A 21,402-nucleotide genomic window follows, 5' to 3' on the forward strand; every position below is an offset into this window, starting at 1 on the left:
TGGAGATGAGATATCACCTCTTTCCTTACATTCTCCATCCTCTGATGTTACTCTTAACCGATTTAACAAAGTTAACCGCCCCCTTGTTCTTGTCAATAATGAGGTTGCTAAAATATCAGCCATTCTCCTAAAACCAAATTTCTCTGGAGGATCAGCAGTAAAGCTTGGAGAGTTGTCTGTTATATATGTTTGTGAATTGCCTGAACTAATGGGAAAAATTGATCCTGACAAAGCTAGGGCTCTAGGCTTGAGTTCTGGGCCAAAATACGATGATCTGAAATCTGGGAAGTCAGTGCAGTCAGATTGTGGCACCATGGGGAGTTTCAAAGTTAAATAATGAAAGGGAAAATTATGTTGCTCTAATAAACTTTAGGTGTATCTGAAATATGTCACTTGATGTATGTTTTAAACCATTGTTTCATTTCATTTGTTTTAGGTTCATCCAAATGATGTAATGGGCCTCTCTGTTCCTGGTCCCATTGTACTACTCGTCGACTGCCCAACAGAAGCCCACGTATTGGAGTTGTTGTCTGTGGAATCTCTTAGTAGTTACTATGCAGATTGCTCATCAAAATGTGCCAAGACTGTGAATTGTATCATTCATTTAAGTCCTACTTCTGTCACAGGCACCCCTAATTACCAGATATGCATGAAGAGGTTTGGTTCAGCCCAACATATTATGGCTGGACATGAAATGTGAGTCCTTTTTCTTGACATTGTTTCTTCTATAAAAGCGATACTGGTGCCTGCCCTTTTCTGATTGATTATTCCTCCTGACTATTCATGCTGTTTGTAGGAAGAATGCAGAGGTTCCAATTCTAAAATCCAATGCAAGATTATCAGCATGACTTAATTATCTGTGTCCACAATTATTTCCAGCTACAGAGTTCTGCTCTCTTCAGCATCTTAATAATTCCGCACCAGATTATAGTGCTAGCGAGGTTTTCTCTAACGTCATTAGATAGTATTTTCGATAGTTAGAAGTTGTTAGTTACAGTTTTAAATGTTTGGGGTAACTGAGTGGTTTTCCCTTTTTTTTTCCTTATATTTTATTTTATACATATATTAGGGTCCTGTTGCAAGGCTTTCTGAAAGTGTTTCTGCTAAAAATCTACTGAAGGTATGAAATATTTTTTATTTAGTTTAGCTGAGAAATTCAGTGACTCAGTTTTAATCCCTCTTAACACTATGCTTTCATACTTGATTTAGTGCTTTGTTTTATTAAGAGGAAACCTGAACAGTGTTTCATACTTGATCAGTTCACTCTGCTTCCTCATGCTCATCTTGGACTTGATAGAACAGAGATCCCAAGTCTGGTGGCTCTCTCAGAATTAATGGATGAATTACATTCGGAAATTCCAGAGATTGTAGATGCTGCGCAACATGTCAGCCAGATCTGGCAAGTGCCTCCAGAAACAAAATAGGTGATATCTCATGTGCATGAAAATGAAGTGGATGAGAATAGACTTCGTAGTTGTTTGGAAAATGTAAGGAAAGATGACCTGGAGATTGTTCTTCTCGGGACTGGTTCAGCCCGGCCTTATGAATACCGGAATGTTAGTTCTATCTATATTAATCTTTTTTCCAAAGGAAGCTTGCTCTTAGATTGTGGAGAAGGAACCCTGGGACAACTGAGAAGAAGGTAACAACTTCGAAACTTTTACTACACATCTGCTACAAGGTTTTCCATCCTTTTCCTATTATTTTATTCTTTTGAAGTGACAAAAGCTTATTGTTGTGGCTTGTCTGCCTGAGTACAGATACGGTATAGAGGGTGCTGACAGTGCTGTGAGGAATCTAAGGTGCATTTGGATTTCTCATATTCATGCTGATCACCAGGCTGGTTTGGCAAGAATACTTGCTCTACGACTTGACTTGTTGAAAGGTGTGTCTCATGAACCATTGCTGGTTGTAGGCCCAGCACAACTTAAGGAATTTCTGGATGCATATCAAAGACTTGAAGATTGCCCGTACTCGAATAAATAATATAGGGTATGATCCTTAAGACTGATCCGGTTTTTTGGACTCGTACCCACCCGACCCTTTTGTAAATGGGTAGTCTGGTTACACCCACGGGTGCCCACGAGTACCCGTTTAAATTAAAAATAATAATAATAAATGCCAAATCCCTACTCTTAACATAATCACATTACAAACTCAACTCCATCTTTTCCACCGTCGCCGCTTCAGCACTTCCTCAGTCTCAATCTAAGAATATCACACATACATTCACATACAACATTTCTCATACAACATTATGTGGCAAATGTGATTGAATGAAAGTTAATTTTAACTTTAAATTAGCCAATCATATATTGCCACATAATGTTGATGGAAAATGTTGTATGAAAATGATGTATGTGTAGTATTATCCTCAATCTAAATAGAAAACCACTCTTTCAATCATCAACCTTTCAAATGGCTTGCACGAAACAGACACTCAAACAACAAGGAAGTCCATCAAGGCAAGGCGCTACTTAAGCAACTAGCGAAGGACCTCGAATGTTAGCTTCGGGATGGAAGGAGTGAAGAAGCCGCACGTTTTAGGCTAGGAACTGTGGTTTGAGAGAAATCAGAAAGTACAGAGAGCATAGAGCTTTTGTATGGGGTCTGAAGTTTTTGTTGTGGCTGGATAAAGTGATAGCATAGAAATTGCCTCTTTGGTCCTTGTTAGTTGTGTAGATTTTTTTGATTAGGTTTTTAAGGGCAATGGAGTTGTCTAGCTGTGCATATGTTGGTTTATGCTGGCCGTTTATAGGGTCTTGGTGCTTATTTTTTGTTTTTGCTGCAGTCTAAGGATTTTTTCTTCTCCTTTGTTGCTTGTACTAGGCTCCATGGATTGTTGATGAATATCTATTGATTGGTCTAAAAAATGGGTTTTGTTGTAGGATTAATTTGTGTTGCTTTATTTGAAAATGATTTGTTTGCTTGAATTGTTTTTGTTGAAAAATGGGCGGCTTTAATCATGTTGATTTGAATTCATTTAGATTTAGAAATTTAGGCTTCGTGTTACGCTATTGGGAATCCTTCCCATAAAGTTAAACAGTAAAATGTCATTATTCTCAAAATATTTCTATATTTTTAAATTTCTTTAAACCCCCCTAAATTTGTTAATTTAACTAAACACTCCCAATATGTTTTAGAATTACAAAAACACTCCAACCACCCTCCACGATGTGGCCGACTGTTCATATTAATGGTGGGTTTGAGGGTGTTTTGTTAACTTTTAATATTTTATTATAGGAGTGGTTTAGTAAATAAATAAACATAAAGGGTATTTTTTAGTTTTCAAATCTTACATCTAATACTCGCCCAATTAACTTTTTTCAAAATATATTCTAAAAACTATGAATAATGACCAAACGGAGCCTTAGTTTTATTGAGTTTGGATTTACTTATTCATACTTGGAAGATGAATTGAACAGAGAAACTTTTGTTTTCAACCAAGAACGAAAAGAGTGAATTTAATTGAATTTGGAGTAGATGATTTGGAGATGTAACTAAAAAATATTAAAACTGCATAAACTATGGGGTGTAATTGCAAGAATTAGAACCTAGAATGAATAGTGCGGGCACCCCGGGTCAACTCTTACTCGCTAAGGTAGGTACGAATCCAAAATATTGGACCCATTTAAATCGACCTGTTTCAACCTGTCCGAGAGACCCGACCTATACCCGGCCCACCTGCCCGTTTTGCCAGGTCTACTTATCACTTCCAAGGTCCCTTTTAGGAAGTTAACAAGGTAAAATTACGAAAAACTATAATCCCTTTATTATTTGACTTCATAATTTTTACAAGGTTGAATCACAATTTTCCACCCAAACTTTATTTAATTCCCCTAGTTTGGTTTATATATTTTAGGGTTAATAATTTAAAATAAAAGAAATGAAAAATAAAAAAATTAACAAACTGAATTGCACCCGATGATGCCACATAGGTCGCGGGTGAGGATGGCACCATTTCTGTGTGTCTAGCGACACCACTCGACATCGTTGGGTGGATCCTTGGTATCTCTACCTAACCATTGTAACTATTAGGGCCAAAAAATGTCCTTGGTCCAATAGGGAACACTTCTGACAAAAGAAACCTAGGCCCAGTCCTGATGCTACCCAAGCTAGAATTCCCCAGATGAGGCCCATTCGTATTGAACGTTTGTGTACCACTGGACCCGAGCCTCCTGATCCCAACACACCTTCGGGCTTATGGTCAAATTCGAAGCCCACAGTCACCTACGATCACACCATACTGGAACTCTTATAAGGCATCCATTATTGTCCTAATTCCTCCAATGTTACTCCGAGTCATGCTCGCCCCCTTTCACGCCAGGATAAGGGGACCAAAGAATACATCCTAGAGAACGATTACTACGAGGACTCCCAATCCCACCAGATTGGAACCCTACAGTCACTATTTAACAGAGACCAGCCCTCTCACAGGCAGATTACATTACATCTTCAGACCTCGAAGTTCCCTTTGGAGAACTTCGCTTACAGTCGTAGTCACAGTCCCCGACTAACTTCTGGTAACCTTCTACTCCCTAGCCCTCACTAAATTAGCCTCTCTCAGCTTGCTAACTTGATGTCGGAGTGCCTACGACAAACACCACCCCGGTATTTTCCGTCGCTTCACGTTTGTTTCCTTACTTGTGGCAGTACAGCAGATCGCTAGTGGCCTCAACCTCACGGATTAATCCCTCCTTCTGTATAGTTAGATTTTTACGTCTATATTAATGAGGAGGCTTAGCATAGGTTTAGTTGGAAGATAGCCAAATCTTTTCAGCTTTTTTTTGGCAAACAATGATAGCTACAAAATCCTCATATTGTGGTTGATGATCGGTTACTATCCAATGGTGCCAGCGATGTTTCAAACACGCATCAGGGACTTGCCGCCAAATTTAATTTTTTTTGTTTCCAAATTTTTTTAATTTATTATTATTATTTTCAAATATATTAATAATTATATTTTTCTTAATAATTATTTATATTAACTATTATTTACATTTAACCAAAAAAAAAATTCGGTTTTTTAATTTTTTTTTTCAAATTTCATAATTTTTATTTTAGGGATTCTCTCTTTTTACTTTTTTTTTTTGGAAATTTATATATAATTTCATAAATAATATAATCTTAATGAAATATTGTTTTGTAGTTTTATAAATATTTAATTGACAGATATTATTATAATTTTTAAAAATAATATATATTACTTTCAAATTTTTTTAGAAACACACATAGTTTAAAAGTGAAACCTCCATTGTAATTATAGAAATTGAGATAGGGGTTTAAGTGCTTAGTTTTCAAGTTAGTGAAGTATATTCTTGTTTGTAATTTAGGAACGTAAGCATATTAACCCTATCTAGATATATCCGACAAGAATGTCTATTTTTCTGTTAAACTAACGTCTAAATTTAACGATGGTGGAAAAATGTTTTTTCAAAGTTTCGGTGGCAAGTCATCGGTAAACTTTGGTGGGAAAATGTCATTCTCTCTTATTTTGACAGTGGTATTAACTGTTACGTCTATAAAATTGCCAGGGAGATGAGATGAAGATCATGTTTGTGATTCTTCTAAATATGAACACCTATCAATTTTCTGTTACTAATGCACTACTTCTATTGCAGGGATTGCAACGATTCTGTACAGAGCATAAGATATATTACCAAACGTAGGAATATCCGAAACATTCATTTCTTTCCCTTTCTCCTATGTCAATACATATTTCCAAAGTTTGTCTTCAGTTTTTGATATTGTTTAATGCAATAGTGACTGATAATATTGTGGATCTTTCTTCAGGTAGTCCACATATTTCTTTCTCGTGTCTGCTCCGAGACAGCAGGGGGACTTCCAGGTTAGTGTCTGATAGAGAAACCATGATGTATTCATAATTTTTTCTTTTTTCTGCATAAACTTTTTTTTTTACTATTGCTGAGTAATGTTTTTAAGCATTATATCATGAACAAATACTATTAATTGGTGATGCAATATTGCTAAATTGAAACATTTCAACATCGTTGTTATAAAATAGATGATTACTAAACTTCATATAGATTTAAGGTCCTAGGTGATGAATATTCAGCTGCTGATTGTGGTCGTGTTTATAGTGTTGCAGGCAACCTTTGAGGGTGGCACGGTGAAGCCAAGGAAGCTGAAGCGAAAAGCCACAGCACAGCAAAAGAAGCCATTGAAGTTGGGTCAGGTGCTTGTCGTATACACACCCAAAGATTCATGTAGTTGATGAGGCACACACGCAAAAAACACGCATAGCTTTTGAATTTGGTGAGTATTGACCTGACCCACTAGATTTGCGTGTTCTCCATTTAAAGTTCTACTTTAAATTGCTTTTTAAAGATGAGATGCCAATTGATGAGTCAGATGCTGCTATTGGGGCTGTAGTATGTAATCAATTAATTTCCTGAATTATATATTCTGATGTGATAGAAACAGCCATGTGCAGTCTGGCCACTGAAAAGAGTAGCAGGTGAGTGAAAGTTTGACAACGACACCCACTTCTGATGCTTTAGAGTTACGAAAAGAGTAAACAACATTTTCCCACTGGCTTAATGGTTTAATGGCATTTTCTCACCCCTAAACTTTTAAAATATTATTTTATTATCTAAATTTATATTCTGTTTTTTATTCCGGCATTGTTACAACCTCAAATTATCACCATTATTTTCTTCGATCATCACTCACTAAAATCCCTCAAACCCTACTTTCGCGACCCACCAATCGCAAACAATCGAGCAATTAGGGTTTGCGCAGCCACCCCTTCTAAGTCAAATTCTGATTAATTCCAACCACCCAAATCCAACCTTCTACTACCAAAAGACTCATTGATCTCCTCTCTTCAAAAGCCACAACAGTCTAAACTGTGTTTACACTCTGTTCGCTATTGGAATATAAATTTGGATAGTAAAATGATATTTTAAAAGTTTGTGGGTGAAAAAGTGTCGTCAAACCATTATTTGGGTGGGAAAAAGTCCTTTAACTCTTATGAAAATGATAAGAAAGGCTGTAACCAACCAAAATTTTTGTCATGTGAAAGAATTTCCAATTAAAAGCGATGGCAATTGCATGATTAGTCTGTTTTCAACATCTTTAATTTCTTCCACATAAAAATCGTAAGCATTTACAAGTGAAACTTCATTTTACCAAATCTCAATAATATAACGAGGATATGAGAAATTTTTCGCAGGCACATACAATCCGTTAGATGGAGGCATTTCATATCAGAGTGAGTCAATGAAGGCAAGTCAATGGAGGCATATCATATCAGAGTGGGTCAATGAAGGCGAGTCAATGGATATGGAGGCATATCATATCAGAGTGAGTGAGTATACACATGCCTGATGGCCGTCAATTAAGGCAGTGTCAGTCAAGTTGCGTCAATTGAGGCTCTCACATAAATACAGTATGCTTATCCTGATATCAATTGACACCTGTCAATTGATATCAGGATAAGCATACTTGTGTTTATGTGAGAGTAAAACCAAAAATGAAAAGAGGGGTGAATTCTGAACCTCTTATCCTTTATCTTTATGTCTTCCCGTAATTATCTTCTATCAGGATTAGCGAGCTGGTTGTATATACACTCTACTCAGGATAAGCATACTTGTGTTTCCAAAAGAAGATAGAGATGAAAACACTCTGCATATTCATTGCAATGGAATGCAATGCAATCAGTGAACAAATTCGAAAACAATCAAAGAGCTAACAGCAAAGAAATTCACTGTAAGAGCTGTTACAATGCAAGAGAGTAAAAATGAGTCCTCTTTTAGGTTCAACAAAAGAAGGTCTGAGGGAAAAAGTTGTATTGATATGCCAAATAAGAATCCTCAGCATAAAGTTCCCAAGCTTAACCCAACTAGTACTGTTTCATATGTCCAGGTAATGAAATTTTTTGTGCTGTGTGTTTTTGGCTTTGTGGGGTTTGTTCAGTTGTGTTTTTATGAACTCGGTTTGATTTTGTTTTTGAGTTTAACGTTTCTGGTTGAAGATTTGAGTTCAAAGTTCCTAATTTTGTTTGTAACTTTGGTTTGGTACATTCTGGCTTTTGGTTGTTACAGCCAGTTTATTATGGATTTGGGGAACTGGGTTTAAGTTAGTTTTTTGAGTTTATCTGGAAAAGGTCAATTTATAGTTTATGGGATCTTATTCAATTGTGATTTTGTGAGGTGGGTTAGGGTTCTTAAATTTTTATGAAACTGAAGTTTTCTTATTCGTTTGTAATTTAAGTGTTGATTTTTTTTTTTTTTTTTTTTTTTAAATTACAGATTCTGGGTACTGGAATGGATACTCAGGACACTTCGCCTTCAGTCCTGCTCTTCGTTGACGAGCAAAGATTTATTTTTAATGCTGGAGAGGTAAAATTTTCTACTCAACTGTGGAGTACTAGTCATCTCTTATTTGGATAACGTTGACTTGTCACTAGACCTGACAAAACGGGTCTTTATCCATGGGTCGGCCCGTACTCGAATAAATAATATAGGGTATGAATCCTTAAGACTGATCCAGTTTTTTGGATTCGTACCGAGCCTGACCCTTTTTGTAAATGGGTAGTCTGGTTACACCCACGGGTGCCCACGAGTACCCGTTTGAAATTAAAAAAATAATAATAATAAATGCCAAATCCCTAACTCTTAACATAATCACATTACAAACTCAACTCCATCTTTTCCACCGTCGCCGCTTCAGCACTTCCTCAGTCTCAATCTAAGAATAATACTACACATACATCATTCACATACAACATTTCTCATACAACATTATGTGGCAAGATGTGATTGAATGAAAGTTTAATTTTAACTTTAAATTAGCCAATCATATATTGCCACATAATGTTGTATGGAAAATGTTGTATGAAAATGATGTATGTGTAGTATTACTCCTCAATCTAAATAGAAAACCACTCTTTCAATCATCAACCTTTCAAATGGCTTGCACGAAACAGACACTCAAACAACAAGGAAGTCCATCAGAGGCAAGGCGCTACTTAAGCAACTAGCCAAGGACTACTCGAAAGTTAGCTTCGGCGAAGGAAGGAGTGAAGAAGCCGCACCGTTTTAGGCTAGGAACTGTGGGTTTGAGAGAAATCAGAAAGTACCAGAAGAGCATAGAGCTTTTGTATGGGGTCTGAAAGTTTTTGTTGTGCTGGATAAAGTGGATAGCAGCAGAAATTGCCTCTTTGGGTCCTTGTTAGGTTGTGTAGATTTTTGTTGATTAGGTTTTTAAGGGCAATGGAGTTGTCTAGCTGTGCATATGTTGGTTTATGCTGGCCGTTTATAGGGTCTGTGTGCCTTATTGCTTTTTGTTTTTGCTGCAGTCTAAGGATCTTTTTCTTCTCCTTTTGATTGCTTAGCTACTAGGCTCCATGGATGGTTTGATGAATGGATCTATTGATTTGGTCTAAAAAATGGGTTTTGTTGTAGGATTAATTTGTGTTGCTTTATTTGAAAATGAGTTGTTTGCTTTGAATTGTTTTTTGTTGAAAAAATGGGCTGCTTTAATCATGTTGATTTGAATTCATTTAGATTTGAGAAATTTAGGCTTCGTTGTTACGCTATTGGGAATCCTTTCCCATAAAGTTAAACAGTAAAATGTCATTATTCTCAAAATATTATTCTATATTTTTAAATTTCTTTTAAACCCCCCTAAATTTGTTAATTTAACTAAACACTCCCAAATATTGTTTTAGAAATTACAAAAACACTCCAACCACCCTCCGACGATGGTGGCCGACTGTTCATATTTAATGGGTGGGTTGAGGGTGTTTTTGTTAACTTTTAATATTTTATTATAGGAGTGTTTAGTAAATAAATAAACATAAAGGGTATTTTTGTTAGTTTTCAAATCTTACATCGTAATACTCGCCCAATTTAACTTTTTTCAAAATATTATTCTAAAAACTATTAGAATAATGAACCAAACGGAGCCTTAGTTTTATTGAGTTTGGATTTACTTTATTCATACTTGGAAGATGAAAATTGAACGAGAGAAACTTTGTTTTCAACCAAGAACGAAAAGGAGTGAATTTAATTGAATTTGGAGTAGATGATTATGGAGGTGTAACTATAAAATATTAAAACTGCATAAACTATGGGGGTGTAATTGCAAGAATTAGAAACTAGAATGAATAGTGCGGGCACCCGCGGGTCAACTCGTACTCGCATAAGGTAGGGTACGAATCCAAAATATTGGACCCATTTAAATCGACCTGTTTCAAGCCTGTCCGTAGAGACCCGACCTATACCCGGCCCACCTGCCCGTTTTGCCAGGTCTACTTATCACTTCCAAGGTCCCTGTTCAGGAAGTTAACAAGGGTAAAATTACGAAAAGACTATAATACCCTTTATTATTTGACTTCATAATTTTTAACAAGGTTGAATCACAATTTTCCACCCAAACTTTATTTAATGCCCCTAGTTTGGTTTATATTAATTTTAGGGTTAATAAATTTAAAATAAAAGAAATGAAAAATAAAAAATTAACAAACTGAATTGCACCCGGTGGGAGTGGCCACATAGTCGCTGAGGGTGAGGATGGCTACCATTTCTAATAGTGTGTCTAGCGACACCATCGACATCGTTGGGTGGATCCTTGGTTGATCTACCTAACCATTGTAACTATTAGGGCCAAAAAATGTCCTTGGTCCAAATAGAGGAACACTTCTGACAAAGAAGAAAGCCTAGGCCCAGTCCTGATGCTACCCAAGCTAGAATTCCCCAGATGAGGCCCATTCGGTATGAAGTACAGTTGGTATGTACCATCTGGACCCGAGCCTCCTGATCCCAACACACCTTCTGGGCTTATGGTCAAATTCGAAGCCCACAGTCACCTACGGATCACACTCATACTGGAACTCTTATAAGGCAATCCATTATTGTCCTAATTCCTCCAAGGTCTGTATCCGAGTCATGCTCGGGCCCCCTTTCACGCCAGGATAAGGGGACCAAAAGATACATCCCTAGGAGGAACGATTACTACGAGGACTCCCAATCCCACCAGGATTGGGAAACCATACAGTCACTATTTAAACAGAGACCAGCCCTCTCACAAGGCAGATTACATTACATCTTCAGACCTCGAAGTTCCCTTTGGAGAACTTCGCATTACAGTCGTAGTCACAGTCCCCGACTAGACTTCTGGTAACCTTTCTACTCCCTAGCCCTCACTAAATTAGCCTCTCTCAGTCTTGCTAACTTGAGTGTCGGAGTGCCTACGACAAACACCACCCCGGTATTTTCCGTCGCTTCACGTTTGTTTCCTTACGTGTGCAAGTACAGCAGATCGCTAGTGGCCTCAACCTCACGGGATTAATCCCTCCTTCTGTATAGGTAGATTTTTACGTCTATAGTAATGAGGAGGCTTAGCATAGGTGTTTAGTTGGAGAAGATTAGCCAAATCTTTTCAGCTTTTTTTGGCAAAACAATGATAGCTACAAAATCCTCATTATTGTGGTTGGATAGATCGGTTACTATCCAATGGTGCCAGCGATGTTATCAAACACGCATCAGGGACTTGCCGCCAAATTTAATTTTTTTTGTTTTCCAAATTTTTATTTAATTTATTATTATTATTTTCAAATATATTAATAATTTATATTTTCTTAATAATTATATTTATATTTAACTAATTATTTACATTTAACCAAAAAAAAAAATTCGGTTTTTAATTTTTTTTTTCAAATTTTCATAATTTTTTTATTTTAGGGATTCTCTTCTTTTTTACATTTTTTTTTTTGGAAATTATATTATATAATTTCATAAAATATATATAATCTTAATGAAATATTGTTTTGTAGTTTTATAAATATTTAATTGACAGATATTATTATAATTTTTAAAAATAATATATGTACTTTCAAATTTTTTTAGAAACACACATAGTTTAAAAGTGAAACCTCCATTGTAATTATAGAAATTGAAGATAGGGGTTTAAGTGCTTAGTTTTCAAGTTAGTGAAGATAATTATTNTCTTTGCAACTTTTTTTGGCAAAACAAGTATCAGGGACTTGCCGCCAAATTTAAATTTTTTTATTTTCCGAATTTTTATTTAATTTATTATTATTATTTTCAAATATATTAATAATTTATATTTTCTTAATAATTATATTTATATTTAACTAATTATTTACATTTAATAAAAAAAAATTCAGTTTTTAATTTTTTTTCAAATTTTCATAATTTTTTTATTTTCGGAATTCTCTTCTTTTTTAATTTTTTCATTTTTGGAAATTATATTTTTTATACAATTTCATAAAATATATAAAATCTTAATGAAATATTGTTTTCTAGTTTTATAAATATTTAATTGACAGATATTATTATAGTTTTTAAAAATAATATATATACTTTCAATTCTTTTTAGAAACATATGCACTTTAAAAGTGAAACCTCCATTGTAATTATAGAAATTGAAGAGAGGGGTTTAAATGGTTAATTTTCAAGTTAGTGAGATAATTATTATGTGTTTGTAATTTAGGAACGTAAGTAATATTAACCGTATAATAGATATGATCCGAGAATGCCTATTTTACTGTTAAAACTAACGTCTAAATTTAACGATGGTGGGAAAATGGTTTTTTCAAAGTTTATGGGCGGGCAAAGTACTTACGATAAACTTCGGGTGGGAAAATGTCATGCCCTCTTATTTTGAACAGTGGCATATAACTGTTCTGTCTATAAAATTTTCTGTTACTTAATGCACTACTTCTATTGCAGGGATTGCAACGATTCTCTACCGAGCATAAGATTATATTACCAAACGTAGGAATATCCGTAAACTTTCATTTTCTTTCTCTTTCTTCCTATATCAATACATATTTCCAAAGTTTGTTCTTCAGTTTTTGAATATTGTTTGATGCAATAGTGACTGATAATATTGCGGATCTTTCTTCAGGTAGATCACATATTTCTTTCTCGTGTCTGCTCCGAGACAGCAGGGGGACTTCCAGGTTAGTGTCTTGATGGAGAAACCAAGATGTATTCATAATTTTTTTCTTTTTTCTGCATAAACTTTTTTTTTTTACTATTGCTGAGTAATGTTTATAAGCATTAGTATCATGAGCAAATACTAGGACTGCTCATACAAAGAGAGGGTTGCTGAATTCTTATTTTACCTCACAGGTCTTCTTTTCACTTTGGCCGATTTTGGAGGGCTGTCTGTGAGTAACAACTTGACCTCATGTATTTTAACTAAGATTTTGATTTGCTTGGTGGTTACTCACCATCATCTAAAATTTTCATTTGTTTGCATAAAGGTAAATGTATGGGGTCCTTCAGACCTCAAGTATTTAGTTGATGCAATGAAGTCTTTCATTCGACGTGATGCTATGGTTCACGCAAGGAGCTTTGGGACATCTCCATCCTCTGATGCTACTCTAACTGATTTAACAAAGTTAACCGACCCCCTTGTTCTTGTCAATAATGAGGTTGTTAAAATATCAGCCATTCTCCTAAAACCAAATTTCTCCGGAGGATCAGCAGTAAAGCCCGGGGAGTTGTCTGTTATATATGTTTGTGAATTGCCTGAACTCATGGGAAAATTTGATCCTGACAAAGCTATGGCTCTAGGCTTGAGTTCTGGGCCAAAATACGATGACCTGAAATCTGGGAAGTCAGTGCAGTCAGATTGTGGCACCATGGTGAGTTTCAAAGTTAAATAATGAAAGGGAAAATCATGTTGCTCTAATAAACTTTTGCTGTATCTGAAATATGTCACTTCATGTATGTTTTAAAACATTGTTTCATTTCATTTGTTTTAGATTCATCCAAGTGATGTAATGGGCCCGTCTGTTCCTGGTCCCATTGTACTACTGGTTGACTGCCCAACAGAAGCCCACGTATTGGAGTTGTTGTCTGTGGAATCTCTCAGTAGTTACTATGCAGATTGCTCAACAAAATGTGCCAAGACTGTGAATTGTATCATTCATTTAAGTCCTACTTCTGTCACAGGCACCCCTAATTACCAGATATGCATGAAGAGGTTTGGTTCAGCCCAACATATTATGGCTGGACATGAAATGTGAGTCCTTTTTCTTGACATTGTTTCTTCTATAAAAGCGATACTGGTGCCTGCCCTTTTCTGATTGATTATTCCTCCTGACTATTCATGCTGTTTGTAGGAAGAATGCAGAGGTTCCAATTCTAAAATCCAATGCAAGATTATCCTCCGAACTTATTATCTGTGTCCACATTATTCCACTGCAGAGTTTTTCTGGTTCGCTGCAGCATCTTAATATCCCGCACCAGATTGTATAGTGCTGCGATTTTCCTCTAACGTCATTAAACAGTATTTTCGATAGTTAGAAGTTGCTAGGTACGTTTTAAATAGTTGGGGGAACTTAGTGGTTTTCCCTTTTTTTTTTTGCCTTATATTTTATTTTATAATATATTAAGGGTCCCGGTTCAAGGCGTTCTGAAATTGTGTCTTTCTGGCTAAAAATCTACTGAAGGGTATAACTGTTTTTTAGTTAGTGTAGCTGAGAAATTCAGTGCCTGAGTTTAACCCTCTTACACTAAAGCCCTTTTCATACTTGATTTAGTGCTTTGTTTTATTAAGAGGAGAACCTGAACAGTGTTTCATACGGATTCAGTTCACTCTGCTCCTCATGCTCCTCTGGCCTTGATCAACGAGATCCCAAGTCTGTGGCTCTCTAAAAATTAATGATGAATTTTACATTCGAAATTCCAGAGATTGTAGATGCTTGCGCAACATGTCAGCCAGATCTGGAAAGTGCCTCCCGAAACAAACGAGGTGATATCTCATTGCTGAAAATGAAAGTGGATGGAATCGGAGTTCCAGTTGTTATGGAAAATGTAGGAAAGCGACCTGGAGATGGTTCTTTCTCGGGACTGGTCAGCCCGGCCTTCTGAATAACCGGATGTAGTTCTATCTATATTAATCTTTTTTTCCCAAAGGAACTTGCTCTTAGATTGTGGAAATGAACCCTGGGCCAAAACTGAGAAGAAGGTACAACTTCGAAACTGTTACGACATGTTCCAACCTCTGCTAGCAAGGTTTTCTATCCTCTTCCTAGTATGTTATCTTTGACTGACAAAACTTATTGTTGTGCTTGTCTGCCTGAGTACAGATACGTATGGAGGGTGCTGACAGTGCTGTGGGAATCTAAGCTGCATTTGGATTTCGCATTTCATGCTGATCACCATGCTGGTTTGGCAAGAATACGTTCTCTACGACATGACTTGTGAAAGGTGTTCCTCCTGACATTGTGTTGTAGCCCAGCACAACTTAAGGCATTTCTGGATGCATATCAAAGAAGTGAAGATTAGATATGCAGTTCATTACTGCGATACACGAACAGAAATCTTCATGGTTGCTTTTAAGCACAACATTGAATTGCGATAAGGATCCTTTGTCTCGGGAAGTAGAATAATAATGTGATTTGAACAGAAAAATGCCTCTCATTTCTGAGTTGAATCTGTCTGATCAATCAACCGCTTTTCCATTGCTAGCGAGCCTAAAGAAGTGCTCCACGAAGCAGGGTTTGATACCTTGATTAGTATTCCTGTTGTGCACTTCAAAGCAGTTGGTAATTGGTTTTGAAGGCATCAGAAAGAATCAATGGTGTCGGAAAGTGACAAACCCGGGGTGGAGGATTGTAGTTCAGTGATACCAGGCCCGGCCCGCGCTAGCCAAAGCATCCTGTGGAGCCGACAGTCCTTATACACGAGTCAAGTTTAATCCAATGTCAAGCTTTCAAATTGCTCGTGATACAATATTTGCTACATTGAAAGTTTCACATCGTGTTATACATTGAATAACTGGGTTTTAAACTCGAAATAATTCAGGTCCTAGCTATGACTTATTCAGCTTCTAAGTGAGGTTACTTGCTGGTGATTGTGGTGTGTTTTGATGTTTGCAGGCAACCTATGAGGATGGCCAGGTGTATGATTCTGTAGCTAAAACCGACAGCACACAAAGGAAGCCATTGAAGTCGGGGTCAGTGCTTATCGGATTGTTCTCACAACACTTACCGCAACGCATCCAAAGATTCCTGCAGTTTATGATGCATTATGCATAAAAACATGCATAGCCTTTGATTTGTGAGTATCAATCTAGCAGATTTGCCTGTGCTCCTAAAGTGCTTCCTACCTTAATTGCTTTGTAAGATGAGTAATATGATGTTATTGCTCATAACTGTATCTCTAACTAGAGAGGGTGTTTTGCCTCGGCCCCACGGGGATTCGACTGACCGTCCTGAATAGGGTGGGAATCCCCGAAAAATTCGACGATATGGCCGGGGGATGATCCTTAGAAATCCCGCACGCCAGGGACGAGCGGGGTAGGGATAGTGCAATCCCGGCCCAAGCCCGTCCCCGTGAAAGCCCCGCCCCTGGTGAGATGTCCTGTGATATTGTTTGTGTTAATTGGCTGAACTCATGGGAAATTTGATCCAAAAAAGGCTGTGGCCTCTCGGCTTTGAAACCTGGTCCCAAATTCAGTGAACTGCAATCTGGAGTCTGTGAAGCGGCATAGCGCAGACATGGTGGTGGTTTTCAAAGCTACTTAATGGGGGAGACACTATGTTTGCCTCATTGATTTGGTGTGTAACTGAAATTAGTTCTAACATTATATTTTAACCATTGTTTATTGTGCATTTTTGGTTCCATCCAGTGTGTAATGCGGCCCCTCTTGTCCTGGTCCCATTGTACCTCCTCGTTATTGCCCACAAAAGCCCTGGAGCTGGGTTTTGTTCTTGTGGAACTCTCAGTAGTTACTTTTGCAGATTGCTCACAAGAATTCCAAGACGTGATTTGTATCATTCATTTAACTCCTACTCTTCTGTCGCAGCCCCTCCCCATTACCTGAAATGGAGAAAGGATTGGTTCAGCCCACACATATTATTGGGGCTGAACATGAAATTGAGTTTTCTTACTTGAACATTGTTGGCCTTCTTTGAAGCAGTACCTGGTGCCTGCTCCTTTGATTGCTGATTCCTCCGGGTATTTCATGGATGTTTTGTTAGGAAGAATGTGGATTCCCATTCTGAAATCCAAGTGCAAAGACTCACGACTAATTACTTGCCCACAATATTGCCAGCTTCAGTTTTGTCGTCTTCACACCTTAATTATTCTCACAAAGATCTAGTGCTAGCAAGGTTTGTTCTAATGCATAAGCGCATATTTGGATTGTTAGAAGTTTGATATTTACCCTTTGAAATATTTGGGGGGCGCACATGAGTTTGTGATTTTTCTTCTCAGTTTTAACTAGGGCCTGATTCAATGCCTTCGGAAAGCTACTTTCTGCTGAAATCTCCTATAGGTATGACCAATTTTCTTTGCTTTATTGCTTAGAACATTCATTGATAAGGGTTTATCCCTCTTAACACATTCTTCCATGCTTCTTTCCTCTAATGCTTCACGTTGGTTTTTTTATTAGATGAACTTTCTCTTGAGTTTTTCCTGACATAGAAGTACTTTCATCATGCCTTGGATCATCAAAAGGAAATCAGCTTTTTCTTAGCGTATTAATTCAGTGTAATCAATACATGTGCATCATGTCTTGATGTATGTATGGTGGGGGGGGGGGGGGTTTTATTATTTGTTCGTCCTCTAAATCTGTGTTTGAGCTACATCCGCACTTCTTTTTTTGGTAATATTCTCCATTTCAACTCTGACCAGCGACATATTATAGAAATAGTATCAAGGTTTTCCTGTCCCACTTCTCTTAGAAATTGAAGAAAAAAACCTTAATTGGGACCCATACCTCTTTGTTTCCATTTTTGCTTTAAAGTATTCTGGGCCTTCTTCTTTTTTTGTTTTTTCTGCTAACATGCTGATAATAATGTTCTATTCTGGATTTAATGATATTTAGTGTTTTCTTTTTAACCAACCCCCATCCTTAATAAATTTGGCCTTTTTTGTCTTTGTTGTTTGCCACGTTTCACTCTGCTGTCCTCATGCTCAATTGTATTTGGGGGGGGGATAGGAACATATCCCGAGTCTGGTGTCTCCCTCCCTCAAATAATGGTGATTACTTTCTGAATTCCATGCGATTTGTGCCGAAATGCTGCACAAACATGTCAGCCAATTCTTTCGGCAAGAGCATACAGGTAACAAAGCGGGCAGATATCTCCTGTGCACGAAAACGATGAATGTATTGTAGGACCATGGTTGGATGAGATAACTCCTATTGTTTGGAAAATGTTATAAGGAGATCCTGGAGATTGTTCTTCTGGTAGACTGGTTCATCCCAGCCTTCTAATACCGGAATTGTTCGTTTCTATAGGTTATCGTTTTTTCTAAGGACTTGCCTAGATTGTGGGTAAGTAACCCTGTGAGCGCTGAAAAAGGTACCAACTAGAAATTTTTGGCTACAAGTTTTGCCATTGTTTCCTGGTATTTATGTCTTTGCGAGGTGACAAAGCTTATTGGTGTTGCATGACTGCTTGATTACGATATGGTGGTAGAGGTTGCGCATCTGTGAGAATTTAAGTGTTTTGGTTTCTCATATTCTATGCTGATGCACCTCCGTTTGGGCAAGAATTCTTGCTCTAGGACGGATCTGTTGAAGAGTGTCCTCATGCACTTCTTCTTGTCGGCCCAGCCCCCAAGACGATTGTTTACGATGCATAGCCAAGACTTAAGATCTAAATGCATTCCTTAACTTGTGTACACTACAGAACTTCATGGAATTATTTTGAATGCATGGTGAATCAAAAAAGATCCCGTCAACCTCAAGGAATTTTCTGATGAATATGTATGAATTTGAACATAAAAATGATTCCATACTGAATCAATCTGTTTGCTAAAGGAAATCTGTGCAAATTTTTGGAAGATGACCAGGAATCCAGTTGATAGTACAGGCACTGCTTTTCCATTGTAGGCCTGAAGAACAGTGCTTCATTGAGCAGGCTTGGAGACTTTGTTATTTTCCCTGTTGTGCACTGTCCTTCCCCAGGCATTTGGTATTGTTTGGAAGGCAGCCGATAAAGATTAGAGTGGGAAACTTCTTTACCAAATCGTAACCATACAACGAGAAATGGGAAAGGCTTGCAGGCCAGACAATCCGTCAATGGGCGAAACACATATAAATTAACTGATATACATTCCTATGCCCAGTCATTAGGCAGTGTCAAGTCAAGCCTGCGGTCAATGGAGCCTGTAATATCATATTATCGGTCCTGGTGTATATACACTCTAGTTCAGATAGCATCACTTGGTGCCAGAGGCCGTAATATCAAAGAGAAGTCGTCAAAAAACTTGTTTTTGGCTTTTGTTCAGAGTCGGTTTCTTCTGTGAGGTGGGTCCTGGTTCTTGATTTTGTTACCTCGAAGTAAAACTAAAGTTTTATTAATTGTTTGTGTATTTAGGTGTTATTTCTTTTTTTTCTTTTTTTAAATTACAGCTTTGGGGACTGAATGGAAAACTCGAACTTCGCCTTCAGTCCTGTTCTTTATTGACGAAGCAAATATTTTATGTTAATATGCTGGAGATTAACTAAATTGTACTAAACGCATTTATGGAGTTTCTGGTCAAGCTTTATTTAGAATGAGTTTAACTTACACGGTCCCCTCGCTCAGACGTTATTTTGAACTATTAGAGGATGAATCATCACAGCCCCTACGTGCAACGAAGAGAATGATGGCATGGTTATCTGAATTCTGTCACTGTTTTTTTTTTTTTTGTTATTTGTCGCTCTGTATGAGCTGCACATAAGGGTAGTTTTGTCCATTGTATGGTGGATAAGTTAGTTAGCATATTCTTTGGTTATTGGTATATATTTGTATCATTGGCATCATCATGATATACAGCAGGAAGTTTCTCTCTGCACTTCCGTCTTTCCTCGGTTTCGTTTCTTTTGTTTTCATGAACAGTATTTTAGTAGAATCTACTGCTTTTTCAATTGCTAGAGCGCCTGTAAGAAAGTGATGAGTGAAGCCTTTCCGTTAAGCGACAGTTCTTATACACGATCACTTTATAAAACTAACTTCAAGCTATATTGGTGATGCAATATGGCTACGATTGAAACATTTCACTCGTGTTATAAAATAGATATTACTAAACTTTCATATAGATTTAAGGTCCTAATGTGATAATATTCAGCTGCTGATTGTTGTCGTGTTTATAGTGTTGCAGGCAACCTTTGTATGGTGGCAACGGTGAACCGAGGAAGCTGAACGAAAAGCCACAGCACAGAAAAGAAAGCCATTGAGTTGGGTCGGCCTGTCGTCTACAAAAAGAAAAAAGAAAAAAAAAAACACCCAAGGATTCCTGTAGTTTTGTGAGCCCACACACACGCAAAAAACACGCATAGCTGTTGAATTGTGAGTATTGAACCTGACCTACTAGATTTGCGTGGTTCTCCATTTAAGTTCTACGTTAAATTGCTTTTTTACAGCTAATGCCAATATGAGTCATATGCTGCTATTGGGTCTGTAGTGTGTCATCAATTAATTTCCTGACTTATATTTTCGGATGTGATAGAAACAGCCATGTCCAGTCTGCCACCGAGAAGAGCGAGCAATAAACTTTTAAAATTTTATTTTTATTATCTAAATTTATATTTTTGTTTTCGATTCCGTATTAATATAATTTCAAACCATCATCATTATTTTCTTCGATCATCACTCGTTAAAATCTCTCAAACCCTACTTCCGGACCCACCCATCGTAGACAATCGAACAATTATGGGTTTTGTTACACCACCATTCTCACTTAATTGATTTTAATTCTATCAGTCCCAAATTCAACATGCTACTATCAAAAACGTCATTTATCTCCTCTCGATTCACAAAAGCCCATAACATCTGACCGTGTTTACTCGCTGTCGAAATATAAATTTGGATAATAAAATGGTATTTTAAAAATTTGTGAGTGAAAAAGTTGTCACCACCATTATCTGTGTTTTAAAAAGTCCGTTTAAAACTCTTATGAAAATGATAATAAAGGCTGTACCACCAAAATTTTTGTCATTGAAGAATTCATTAAAAGCGATGGCAATTTGCTATTATCTGTTTTCAACATCTTTAATTTTCTTCCACATCACAATCGTAAGCCTTTACAGTGAACTTCATTTTACCAAATCTCCATATAAAACAGACAGAGAAAGTTTTCGCAGGCACATACACATCCGTTTAGATGGAGGCAGTTTCATATCCGAGTGAGTCATCCAGGCAATCATGGACATATCATAATCAAGTGGGTCAAATGAATCGAGTCAATGGATTATGGCGGCATATCTCGAGTTGATGGTATCTACATGCCTGATGGTCCGTTAATTAAGAGGCATATCATATCAGAGTGAGTGAGGATATAGCAGGCCTGATGTCCGTACAATAAGGTCAGTGTCAGTCAAGTTTTGCTCTTGATGCTCTCACATAACCACACTATGCTTTCCTGTATCAATTGACAGTGTCCAATGATTCAGGAGAAGCATACT

The 21,402-nt window shown here is 37.1% G+C and overlaps 1 protein-coding gene and 1 pseudogene across 1 annotated transcript in view; both read left to right on the forward strand.

The window, feature by feature from the left end:
• Positions 1-6,393, forward strand: LOC116128248 (annotated as a pseudogene).
• LOC116128249 (tRNase Z TRZ3, mitochondrial-like) overlaps positions 6,034-21,402 on the forward strand; it is a 22,168-nt gene continuing 6,799 nt past the window's right edge. Inside the window, exons 1-14 of the mRNA XM_031413969.1 lie at positions 6,034-6,478; positions 7,196-7,277; positions 7,602-7,887; positions 8,274-8,363; positions 12,720-12,764; positions 12,898-12,952; positions 13,125-13,162; positions 13,259-13,642; positions 13,763-14,022; positions 14,123-14,217; positions 14,692-14,838; positions 14,933-15,017; positions 15,092-15,176; positions 15,884-15,960. Of these exons, the coding sequence (XP_031269829.1) occupies positions 7,747-7,887; positions 8,274-8,363; positions 12,720-12,764; positions 12,898-12,952; positions 13,125-13,162; positions 13,259-13,642; positions 13,763-14,022; positions 14,123-14,217; positions 14,692-14,838; positions 14,933-15,017; positions 15,092-15,176; positions 15,884-15,960 (1,502 nt within the window). The 5' untranslated portion in view covers positions 6,034-6,478; positions 7,196-7,277; positions 7,602-7,746. The remainder of the gene's footprint in view (positions 6,479-7,195; positions 7,278-7,601; positions 7,888-8,273; positions 8,364-12,719; positions 12,765-12,897; positions 12,953-13,124; positions 13,163-13,258; positions 13,643-13,762; positions 14,023-14,122; positions 14,218-14,691; positions 14,839-14,932; positions 15,018-15,091; positions 15,177-15,883; positions 15,961-21,402) is intronic.

This window comes from Pistacia vera, unplaced genomic scaffold, assembly GCF_008641045.1.
Source record: "Pistacia vera cultivar Batoury unplaced genomic scaffold, PisVer_v2 Contig198, whole genome shotgun sequence".
In the NCBI taxonomy this organism is placed as follows: Eukaryota; Viridiplantae; Streptophyta; class Magnoliopsida; order Sapindales; family Anacardiaceae; genus Pistacia; species Pistacia vera.